This window comes from Thalassophryne amazonica, chromosome 1 (genome assembly GCF_902500255.1).
Source record: "Thalassophryne amazonica chromosome 1, fThaAma1.1, whole genome shotgun sequence".
Lineage (NCBI taxonomy): Eukaryota > Metazoa > Chordata > Actinopteri > Batrachoidiformes > Batrachoididae > Thalassophryne > Thalassophryne amazonica.
The window spans coordinates 66022976-66035745 of record NC_047103.1 but is presented as its reverse complement, the minus strand read 5'-3'; the positions used below and the strand labels follow the sequence as shown (position 1 = coordinate 66035745).

Genomic DNA, 12770 nt, shown 5'->3' with positions numbered 1-12770 from the left:
ACACAGTAGAAAATCTCTGTGTCTAATGAAGCTCAGCTTTCTGCCTCACTAAATTAAAACTACTGTAAGTTTTTAACCCTTTACAGGGCACCCATTGAAATACTTTGAAATTCAAAAATTCAACACCACACTGTTATTGAAGGCCATAACCAAACTTTATTTCTGTTATTACATTTGAAAAAAAAATTAAAATTCTTTAGGAATTTGAGGTCAACGAAGTTATCGTATTTGGTTCCTTGCCCATAAGTGGTAAATAAAAATCCAATAACTGTATATATAAAAAAAAACAAGAAAAAGACATGTAGGGGGAACAGAACATGTAGGTTTGAACATTAGAACATCACTTTTAGACTATAACATTCCTGCTGCAACAGAAACATGTCAACTTGTGCTTAGACACCACTATGCTAGTTTGTCATGGTATCTAATAAAGCAGTTACGAGAACCTTGCAGACCCTGCAGACCACATCTGACCTGATAATGTTGCCTTTGCTGCTGCTGTACTTGCATATTTGACGTTTTGCATGTACAGGGGCATGGAAGAGGGACAGATCAAAGCGCACAGCCTCGTTTGGCGCGTGGCTGCGGTGTCACTGGACAGGTCTAGGGACATCAACAGTGGTGGTCAGGCTGTCAACAGATGAAGATGAACTTCTTCTGGAGCTAGATGAGTAATGTGTCTGGCTGCTGGCACCCCTGAACACCTGGATTCTGAAATCTTTCAGAGACTGGCCTCCCACTCCCATGCATTTGTGAGACTAATATCAAGGACGTACGCAAACAGACGTAAATACCACCTCTTGGACTTCATGGGGGTGCGGTAGAGGTGTACAAGCATGTCACTTTTATCAACGCCCCCCATGTTAGCATTATAACTCTTGATGACAGCTGGACAGCTCACAAGCTCCTTCATCTTGGTCTCACTGCAGTACCTGATGACTGAGGACATTGGCTCCACCCCCATGTCTGTTGACAGCAGAGTGACCGTTTTGTTGTCCTTCCACCTGACGGCCAGTTTTCCATCATCACTGGTAACGTAGTCACAAGTACCATGAGGGACAACCTTTTTATCCATCTCTTTGATGGACTTGAGTGGAGGCTTTCTGATTCTATTGTCCCTGGCTGTCCCTGTGTACCTGCAATTGTGGACTCGGAGGTACCGCACTAGCTCCAGGCTGGTGAAAAAGTTGTCAGCAAAAATGGCTGTGGTGGTGGGGGACGACGTGGTACTGGCCAGGACAGCGACAATCTGGCTGGTGGCACCCAAGACTTTTTGTTCATTCGTCAGGAGTACATCATGGGCATCCAAGGTGGTCTTGCCCTGGTATAGCACAATGTCATGGATGAAGCCATCCTAAGAGGCCCTAGCAAACAACTTAAATCACCATTTATCTGGCTTATTTTAATATATTGCCTCAGGTTGCCAGCTGTCTTCCCTTTGTAGGCAACCATCACCTCATCTACAGACTGTTTGGGGGTCTGTGGCTCGTGTCGCATTTCTAAAAATTGGCCAAAATTAACTCTGAATCACTGTATAGTAGGGCTGAAACGATTAGTCGAGTAACTCGAATAATTCGATTACAAAAAATGTTCCGAGGCAAATTCTGTGCCTCGAAGCTTTGTTTAACGTTGTAGTACATATGTCAGGCCTGTGTGTGGCGCTGCAATGTCCACAGGAAAAAAACACAGAAGAAGACTGGAGCATAACAGCTAATGAAATTAGCAACGATAGCTACCACTTTCCAGCCTGACACAGAGTAAAATAAAGGCTTTTAAGAGATAGATGGTCCACGCTGATCATCTGAAATAGACTTACTGTGCATTTAAAACGAAGCAGTGTGTTTGTCTAGTTTTAAAAACACACGGTCTGCTCTACGTGAGGAGGGACGGTGGCCGGCTGCTCTCTGCACGGTGTGAGGGGCTCTCAGACCGGGCGAGTCACAGCTCTGGCCCCGGCTACATTGACAAACAGCAGAAGTCCACTGTTTGACTTTTTAATTTTTTGCTTTTTTGGACAACACTTCACAAACACGGTGACTTAAATAAAATAATAATAATAAAAAAAACTGACTGCGAGGCTGCATGTTCAACCTCCAGCTGAAATGCATCTGCTGAATTGCAGAGAAAGAGGGGGGGAAAAAAAAAAAAAAAAAAAATCACACAGGGACCCAGTCCATCAACCTTAATTAAAAAAAAAAAAAAAAAAAAAAAAACGTAAAAATGGTTACATTTTACAAGTTGGAGAAAACAAAACAGAAAGCCACATCCCATCGCCATTTCAACAAAATGCCAACACTTTGGTGCAGTGACATTGTGCCATTGCTAAAGGACAGCCCTGGACTATCGATGTTGTTTAAAAACACAAAAGTACTTTTTATCCGATTACTCGATTAATCGCCAGAATAATCGATAGAATACTCGATTACTAAAATAATCGATAGCTGCAGCCCTACTGTATAGTGTTTTCAAAACTTAACCTTAAAATCTAACTCAATTTCCTTAGATGTATTGCTTTCTTGTCAAGAAAATTGTGTAATCATAAATTCTACAGCGTATTGGGCATATGTTCAAAAATAGACAAAGGTAATTAACACTAATATTTAAGAGAACTGGGCATATGATCAAAAATGGTGTCCACATTTTTTATGCTGTAATTTCACTAATTTCACCAAAATTGTGTAATCATAAATTCTACAGTGTACCGGGCATATGTTTAAAAATAGACAAAGGTAATTAAAACTAATTTTTAAGAGAACCGGGCATATGATCAAAAATGGTGTCCACATTTTTCATGCTGTAATTTCACTAATTTCACCAAGTACTCCACAAACAACACACGTCATAACTTAGCACAACTTGTTAACAATAAAATATGTGAGTTTCATCAACTTACCATAATTAGTTTTGTTGGTCTGTACAGAAATGCACAGTTAGGCGAGCCACATGGGTGCCTTTTTTGGCCTTCAGAAAAAAGAGAAAGTTGGAGACACCCCAGGTGTCACCTGATTGGTCAAATTTCACAGTGGAGGGACTTTTGACACTGGCTGATCCCTTCTGATTGGCTGAATGAGGACCATTAGTTTCTCAGCCTTACTCAGGTACAGGAGGGGGGCCAAATGCAAAGTGTGCGGAAATTACCAAAAATAGTCACTTGCCCTATAAAGGGTTAAGAAGGGTGCAAAGGGGATATTGATTCAATATTAAGGTTTTTTTTTACTTTTTAAAATCATTTATGACCTATGCAAAACAAAAGTCAGAAGGTATAACATAAAATAACAAAATATGAGATTTCAATCATACAACCCCAATCCAAAAGCTTATTGAGTGTTGTTAGAAGGAAAGGTGATGTAACACAGTGGTAATCATACCACTGTCCGGGCTTTTTGGAAACATGTTGCAGGCATCCATTTCAAAATAAGCAAATATTTGCACGAAAACATTCAAGTTTATCAGTATGAAGATTAAATATATTCATATATTATATATAATATTAAATATAGGTTGAAGAGGATTTGCAAATCATTGTATTCTGTTTTTATTTACATTTTACACAATGTCCCAACTTTATTGAAATTGGGGTTGTATGTCAACAACATTTTATTGATTCTTAAAGTAAATAAATATGAAATTGGTCACTGGATCCTTGATCTGTGGATTTAAATAAACTCTACGAAGTCTATTAGAAAAGTATCCAACCTTATTATTTTTTTCAAAAACCATATGGATTTGAATCACGTGTGATTGCGTCAGACAAGCTTGAACCCTCGTGCGCATGCGTGAGTTTTTCCACGTCATTCGCCTGTGAGCAGGCTTTGAGTGAGGAGTGGTCCAGCCCCCTCGTCGGATTTTCATTGTCAGGAAATGGCGGAATGATATGGGCTTTTTTTCCATCAGAATTTTTTCAGAAACTGTTAGAGACTGGCAGCTGGAAACCATTAGAAAAATTTATCTGGAATTCCTCCGCACGTCTGTCTCAAAGTGCCGAAAAAGTGCTGATGTCCACGTCTTTTTACAATTCCTGTGCTAGTCAGACGACATCCCGGATAAAACACAGCATCCAGTTTGGAAATGAACGGCACATTCCACTGTTACAGGAGTTTTTGTCATGGAAAGAGGAGCGGAGGCTTCGCGCATCGCGGCGGTGCCGCATGGCGCACAGCAACGCCGTGATGAAGCCTCACAGGACATGTTCTGGCATGTCCAGGCACATCCACAATTTCTCGGATAATCACTCGATGGAAAAACCACTGACAGCTGTCTGAACGCTATCTCAAAGCCGTCCTGTGAGACCAAAATGGAGGTGGTTTTGTCTCGCTCCAGTAGCGAATCCATCGTGACACGCGAAGCCTCCGCTCGGCTTTCCATGACAAAATCTCTTGTTAAAAGTGAAATCTGCTGGAAAATGGTTGATGTCCAGCTCTTGTGATAACCAGAGAAATGGCACACGATGGTCAGGGATCCAGACAGCCATCCGTTTAGAAATGAAATGGTCGTTCAGCCTGTTGATGGCGGCTTCGGAGCGCGGCGCACCCCACAGCCGCTGGGGGCCATCCTTAAAGCGACAGCAACACTCCTTATTCTCTACCAAGCCCGTAACATTTTCACTGAAAGCCAGATAAATTTTTCGAATGGTTTCCAGCTGCCAGTCTCTAACAGTTTCTGAAAAAATTCTGATGGAAAAAAAAGCCCAAATCATTCCGCCATTTCCTGGCAATGAAAATCCGACGAGGGGGCTGGACCACTCCTCACTCAAAGCCTGCTCACAGGCGAATGACGCAACCGACAGGCATGGAAAAACTCACGCATGCGCACGAGGGTTCAAGTTTGTCTGACGCAATCACACGTGATTCAAATCCATATGGTTTTTGAAAAAAATAATAAGGTTGGATACTTTTCTAATAGACCTCGTATATGGTGGATCCTTGATCTCCATACATAAATAGAAATAAACCAAATCTGTCTTTGTTGTCAAAAGCATTTCCTTTCAGACATTAATGGCATGAATGTCACTCCATACCTCTGAGCTGAGGTCAGCCAGCTGCACGTCAGCGTCAATGTAATTCAGAAAGAACGCAGGATGTGTCTTTTTGAGAGGAAAAAAACATTTTAGTCTATTGTTGTTTATTGTTTGTATTAAAAGTTTGGAAAGAGGTCTCATTTGATTTAAAAAGGCAGTTTGACTCGGCAGAGAGTGGCGCAGCGTTTGGAGCTTTATGAACGTAACGGAGAACAATTCTCATTTCTTGCCTGCAACAAGACAAGTCTATCTCGAGGTTCCGTCATATGCACTCAGATCACTTCGGATCGCATTTTGCCACCATCAGAATATGTAAATTGCGGTTAGATGGTCCTCAGACTGCTCATGGACCACGGTCAGATAGGTGTCCCATCTCAACCACACCCAGAGAATTATGAACATGTGCTTCACACTCAGGGCTGCCGGCAGATTTTGACCAAGTGTGTCGACTTCCGCAGATGGCTGTCAGAACATTCTGGAACTGAAATCCGACACCTTTCGGATGTGCGCCATTTCAAAAGCCCAACACCACTCTGCGTGATTCTGGCTATGTGTGACTGGGGTACAAATTCAGTCTCACTGTCCTGCTTTGTTGGTGTGACGTATTTGTCATCAATTCTATCTATACAACCAATGTGATTAAATTTCGAACACAGAACAAAATTGTTTATAAGAAAAATGGTAAATTTCTTAATCATTCTAGCCTTTTAATTTTGCTGTCTCAGTGGACCAGATTGATGCAGTCAACTTTAAAATGTAAAAAAAAATACTGAGAACCATGGAGGCATAGTGTTACAAAAATACTGCATGATTTACAACAAAACCTCTACAGCAGAGACAATAAACAAAGAACAAAAATATGGAATTGTTCAGAGAGAAGACTCACATCTTTCCTCCTAACTTACAAGATTAATTTGTTGCCGTTCGGGCAGTTGCAAATGAAGAATTGGTGATTTCCATTGCAGATTATGCAACGGAGCATGTGGGTAGAATTTATTGGTTCTTATTGTGTTCTATGAAAAGTGTAACTTCTACCAAATTATTGGCTCAGGCACAAAGTCTCTTTGGTCATTAGAGGAAAAATGTTTTAGTATTTAGAATGTTATGGGTGCAACTAATAATTATTTACACGATAAATTATTCTAATGATGATCACAAATGGCTCATCAGTAACTGATGTCCATTTGTCACATGCACATAAAATGTCATGTCAGACAGGTGTAGCTGAGTCCCTAACAGTCCGATAAAGAGACAGTTACATTAAAGGACATGTCGCACCGAAATCATAACAATTAAGATTTAGGCTGTTAGTGACCATCTGATGATCCACCGGGATTACTCTGTGCACTTCCGTGACCGGTTTCAAGATATATGTCATTTGCAACAAACTACGAAGCTACAAAGACTTCCGAAAACAAAGCACTCGTGAGTACTAGTGTGTTTCCGACAGGTGAAGTGACTATTAGAAGCACCCAGCGCACGATTGAATAGAATGTAGCCAATAACGTTAAGAACTAAGACACAGATTAATTACAAAGTTGACATAAGTGTGATGTCGTGTTATGATGATTCATTTTTATGTGAAAACTGTTCATTTTGATGCAGTCACAGTAAAAGCTGCAGCTCTGAGTGCACCTGCCGCAATTATTCATAAACGCAGCCTGTCAATAACAGTCTCTGCTAGAGGTTCAGCTTTGTGCATGATTAATTGTAAGTGGTGTTATCACGAAAATCTAAAAAAATAAATAAATAAATCTGTATAGGCTGCTGGGGGAAAAAAATGCTGTGAAGACACTCCTTCATGTTCACAGCAACAGTAGCAACAGCTAGGAGGAGCAGCATGCTGCACAGCACATGCACACATTCCACATCCAAATTCACAAACTCTATCAGAGTTTACAAAAATTTTGCAAGCTCCACTGAGAAGAAAGACAAAAGGAGGAAAAATCTGAACATGCCAGTCTCACCCAATTGTAGATTTTTTTCCAAATGTAAACTCCACACGATCAAAGAAGCCCCACGCACGCACACATGCTCGCACTCACAACTGCCAGCTGCAGCTTTGCCTTTAGTTCTCTCACGATTGTAGCACGTTAAATAAAGTCCATTAACTCCTGGAAATAATGTATTCTGACTTTTTCCAATGTAATAAATCCGTCTCCGTCAGCGTCATGGAGATGTCCCACATCCATGTACACAGCTTCAGTAAACCAGCATCCACACAAACAGCGAATCACCACACTTTAGGTTCCAAAAGCCAACACTCTGAAAAAGTTAGGAGTTTCGGGGTGAAGTGTGTCATCTCCTGTCTGTATATCCTCTGTAAATCTGAGCCATCACTTTCAAATGAAAGCTCAGAAGCTCTCTTTTCAGATGGAGCAGGTTTGTTTTCCTCTGTCTGTCAGTCATCGGGATGTTTCTGCTCATTGTAAAATGTACATCACATGCCAAAAAATGCTGAGAATTGTAGAGAATTACCGGGTGAGACGTTTTCCTGAAATGCATCTGCTAACGCTCAGAGTGAGATGAATAAAATACATCAGCGATCACTAATTATTAGCGCATGTGTGCGGAGAGACTTACAATTAGGGCTGAAACGATTAATCGAGTAATTCGAATAATTCGATTACAAAAAATTTTCGAGGCAAATTCTTTTCTTCGAGGCTTTGTTTAAAGCAGCAGTACCTATGCCAGGCCTGTAGGTGGAGCTGTAACGCTCCCACAAAAACAGAAGACCATAGAGCATGCCCATAACTAATGTAAGCACTAATCAATGTAGCAGGTGATGCTACAAGTTTACAAAGCCACACGCTGAGTAAAATAAAACCTTTTAAAAGAAAGGGTCCGCGCTGATCATCTGAAACTGACATATTATGCTTTTAAAGTGAAAAAGTGTGTTTGTATATTTTTTTTTTTAAAACACTGTTTGCTCCAATGGCCATTCTCCACCTCCGCAGATGAAGCGAAAGGATGCACACTTTAAATGAATCATGTTTAACTGTTCCCCAAAAAAAATGCCTATATTCGGATTTGATAAGAGTTTTTATCAACATGCTGTACAGTTAATTTATCTGTGCAGCTGTTGTGGAAACACTGAACACCACAGCCATTTTTCAAAGGCTGTGTCATTTGCAAAGTAGCCACAGAAAACAAGGAATTTGACTTTGGTTTGAGCTTTACTCTGTAGAGCATGTATAAATATACACTAAACACTGAATAAATCACAGTCATAAACATGTGACTCATGAAATGTGCAATAAAAGGAAAAAAAACAATGTCCTGTCTGCAGAATGAAGATTTCACAGACCACCTGGGCTTATGGTTCAGCAAAGCTCCAAAACTCTTAATGTCAAAAAAATAAATAATTACCCAGGAAAACAGAGAGAGAGGGAACACCCTGAACTAAAAATCTGATGGCCCAGCGACATTATTCCATTGTTTAGGGAGAGCCCTGCCACTACTGACATTGTTTAAAAACACTAAGGTACTTTTTATCTGATTACTCGATTAATCGATAAAATAATTGATAGAATACTCGATTCCAAAAATGAAAACAAGGCACAGTGTGACTGACCATTTTCGCTGTCAGTAACAGGAAAGCTGAATGAGACAAATGCTTCATTTATGTGTCAATTCTCAGCAAACTGAATTCTCAGCTTCATGAATCAAAGTTTCATCTGACAGGTCATTGGAGACAACTGATATCCCCTGGCTACAGCAGACTTTCTGTGGAAACATGAAGCCAGATGCGAGATGAAACATAAAAACGCCTGATTTTAGACCACAGAACAAAAAAACAGCTAGTGGAAAAGCCTGGCTCCATGTGAACACAGTTTTTAATTTCAAAAACAAACAATAATTATACAATGGTGTCTCTAAGCAACCTGGTCACAAATTCATTCTAATTCATTCCGTAATGGCTGCACAAAATTAAAAGTGAAGCGGAGGGATCGGGGGTGGTTATAGTTTAAGATTAGGTTATGGTTAAGGTTAGGGTCGGGGTAGGAGCAGAGTTTGCAATAGTGAGTTAAAAAAAAAAACCCCCGTCATGAAAATTTGACTCATTTCGTCACAGGAGCACAAAAAAAAAAAGCGTGAGACTGGGCTGCTCTAAGAACACTTTTTTTACAATCTTCACCCTCTGCAAGCACATTTAAAACTCAGGCGATGGCTGCATTCAAGGCAGACTGATATTCTGTTTCAGAAAGGGCTAAGAATCCATAGATTATTTGTTTTGAATCATGGCTGTTACTTATGGCTAATCACCTAAAATCATATACACCATTATTTTAATTTTAATATACGTTGTGTCACACCATGTTGGAGCACACTGTGTGCACAGTTCATCCTGCTGAACCCAAAATGCTATTAAAATATGACCCATATATTAAATCCATACATTAAAATATATGGGTGAACAAGATGAGAACAGATACTGCGTCTCATGTTTTCCGAGTGTCATCATTGCAACAAAATTTTGCCATTACACAAAGTGCACTGCTGTTTTAATTATTCATTCATTCATTCATTTTCTATACCCTCCCATTTTCTATATCCATATAAGGGTTGGGGGTGGAGCCCATCACAGCAGTCACAGGGTGTAAGGCAGGGTACATGCTCGACAGGATGTCATTCTATCACACAGCCCTGTTTAAATTATTTTGACACAAGTACAACGTGCCTTCGTGCAACAGAGCCAGTGTGCCAGTGCATTGCTATGAGGTACACATAAATGTTTAACCTATTACTTTGTTGGAGTGGTAATAATCTAAACACCTGAGTCAGTCATTGTACATGATCCATGAGCCCACACATAAGACGGAGGTTTAGCCGGTGGCTCCTTCCTCTTGGATTGTACAATGAATGAATGAGAGCCACGTTGAGTGCAACTATGGCTGAACTGTTAAAGAACGCATTGGAAATAAATTCACTATGGATGGTTACAAATGCTTTGCTTTGAAAAGTACCAAGTAGCCACACAATGAAAAAAAAAAAGAAATCATGTGCAGAAAAAAGATGCATTGATAATGATTTTATAACAGAATCTCAGGTCTGTGAATCATAATCAAACAGAAATGTGACAAGTCCAGAAAGTCTCGGCCCTTAAGACTATATGAAGAGTTCAGATGCAAAACCCAGTAAGTATTTTTTTTAATGGAGAAAAATGCAGTTGAAAAAGGAGATTTAAAGGAAACCAAATGTGGAAATGCACAGACTTTCATCAATAAAATGAAAACAGTTTGTTAAAATTGCACACTGATGGTCCCCTTGACAGCCGAGTACATGTTGGCCTCGACTAAAAATTTATGGTTTTGGAGATACTGGGTTTTGCAATTGAACCCTTCATATCAAGAAAACTCTTCTCAAAGTATTCTGCCACTATCAGCAGTCTTCTTCATGAACTTTTGCTGTTAAATTGTGTCTTGCTTGAACCTTGGGTGCACTGATCCCACAATTACCACCAATATTGCTGTTTTTTTCTGTATCCCTAAACTTTCATAAAATGAACACAAATAGGGATGAAATGAAGACAGAGTGCAGACACAAGGCTCTGTCCACATCCATATTTAACACTGAGCACAAATGAGTCAGTCCGGTCTACATCAATGCATCCCTACTGAGTACAAAAACCATGCCTCCTCCTATTAACTCACTCTTCTTCTGTCATGTGGTCTTGGACATTTAAACTGCAAAACCTGTAGCATCTGGACTAAATCTGTTGCCTGTTTTTCCAGGGGGAACAGTGCTCCATGCCAAGTTTGCAAATCATGAGGATATGTAGACATAGGACTCAAATGACCATCAGCAGACATGCCGAGATGTGTGTGTGTGTGTGGGGGGGGGGGTAGTACAGCCAGGGTTTACAAGGTAGCACTTTTTCAAAGCCCTATGCATTCGGCTTTAGCCACACAGTGCTGACTTGCTCTGGAAGTTCAGCAGGCATGAAAAACAGATGGATGTGCTGCTCCACAGTTCCCTCCTTTCCAAAAAGGCACAAACCTCAAAGAAATGCTCAAGCATTGAAAGAAAGACCAAAACTAGAACTGAAAATAGCAACTCACAAAAATAGCAACTTTGTTGAGTGGTTAATGGTTTGAAATGATGCCAAACACTGTCTGCTTCCAGATTCCCAAATGTGGTGATCTGATATATAGTTCTGATTTTTATTTTAGCCACTGCAGATTGATAAGCAGCTGTGTGTTTCTGGACTGCTGAGCAGACAGAATTTAAGCAATTTGGCCTGTGAGAAATTGAATAAATAATATAGACTTGTGAATCAACAATGCACACAGTCACACTGGTTTCTGTTTTAAAAGCGATCACACTTGAAGCCTGAAGGCTTGAACAAATAACAATCCATTAGGTTTAGATTTCAGGTCAGGAACAAAGGATACATTTCTTGTCTGGTTAACATATGATCTCCAGCACAGACTGTTGCCCGTGGCTCTTTTTTGTTTTGTGTTGTTTTTCTTAATTTTTGCACAAAGTGAACCTTTTGGGCATGTGATGCATTCACTGTCGTTGCACAATGACAGGACTGATTACTGTTGTTGGGATCTAAATGAATGTGGGAACACCACGTTAATCATCTGACTAACTCCTGTGAGATGACATAATGGGGATTAAATACTTTTTTCAGAATTAATCACCAAAAAAATACTTTTCATATTTGTACCTGTGTCAAATTTTAAAAGTGGGAGGTGGAAAACATCTATTCCAACGCAGCTGGACATCCCACAAAGGCGCTATTGTTGGAGCATCAACGCGGGGATTATAAGAGGGATATTACTTTAAAATAACACCTTTTAGTGCTTTTTAAAATTTATTTATTCTTACCTCCACTCTGAACGGCTGCTCCTCTCCGTTGACGGCGCATAAAATCCACAGCAACAACTGCACGCATAGCGTCCCCGTCCAGCAGCTATTAAAACATGTCCTTCTGCGGAACGCCAATAAAACCATAGTGAAAAGCCGCTGCTGTCGCTTCCTGTCTCTTTACTTTGATTTGCAGTCGATAAAAAACGAAAGGCAGCGGGGATAAAAGAATAATTATAATAGTAATAAAAAAAAATCCTACACGTCTCGCGGCAACATCGCCGACGTCTCGGTGTCTCTGTACCGAAAGGAGAGCAGAGGAGGAGGAGAAGGAGGAGGTTTATGGGGTTTTGTTTTGTTTCCTCTTTTTTTTTTTTTTTTTCTTTTTGGCCGCGGGTTAGGAGGAGGTATTTCCCCCGGGGAGACAGCCGTCGTTAGCCTCCGTCAGTAGCCTCCCGGTCGCGCGGTCCCCGGGTCGGTCCTCCGGTAACACCGGCCCTCGTTCAGAGCGGACGAGTCCAGCCCGTTTTCTGCAGCGCGCGGCGGCATAGCTGCCCGTTTTCAACAGCCTGTCCCACCGAGTGCGCGTGCGCACACCATCCTTCCCTTCTCAGCCAAATTTTCCCATCCTAAAAAAAAAAAAAGTTTATTCCCACAACCGTTCATTGGATAACAGCTGTGTGGCATGTCAGCTTATAAGTTTTGTTGTTGTTGTTGTTGTTGTTGGGTTTTTTTTTTTTATTTAGAGAGAAAAATGTAGTATGTGGCACGTTTTTGGTGTGCTAAATATGTTTGTAGTGTAATGAAATAACACACAGCAATGCAGCAACATACACAATCATCACAGTGATATGGTCAGAGTTTTTTATTCTTTAATCGAAGTGGATATTTTGCCGGATACGGCAAACACGCAACCTAGCGCTATTTAGAGGTGGGC

At 40.6% G+C, this 12770-nt stretch overlaps 1 protein-coding gene across 1 annotated transcript in view; it reads right to left on the bottom strand.

Annotated features, from left to right (window-relative positions):
- Nucleotides 1–12422, bottom strand: part of LOC117511393 (matrix metalloproteinase-16-like) — a 542347-nt gene extending 529925 nt beyond the window's left edge. The window contains 1 exon segment of the mRNA XM_034171438.1: nt 11855–12422. Within this exon segment, the coding sequence (XP_034027329.1) occupies nt 11855–11980 (126 nt within the window). The 5' untranslated portion in view covers nt 11981–12422.
- Between the last annotated feature and the right edge of the window lie 348 nt (nt 12423–12770).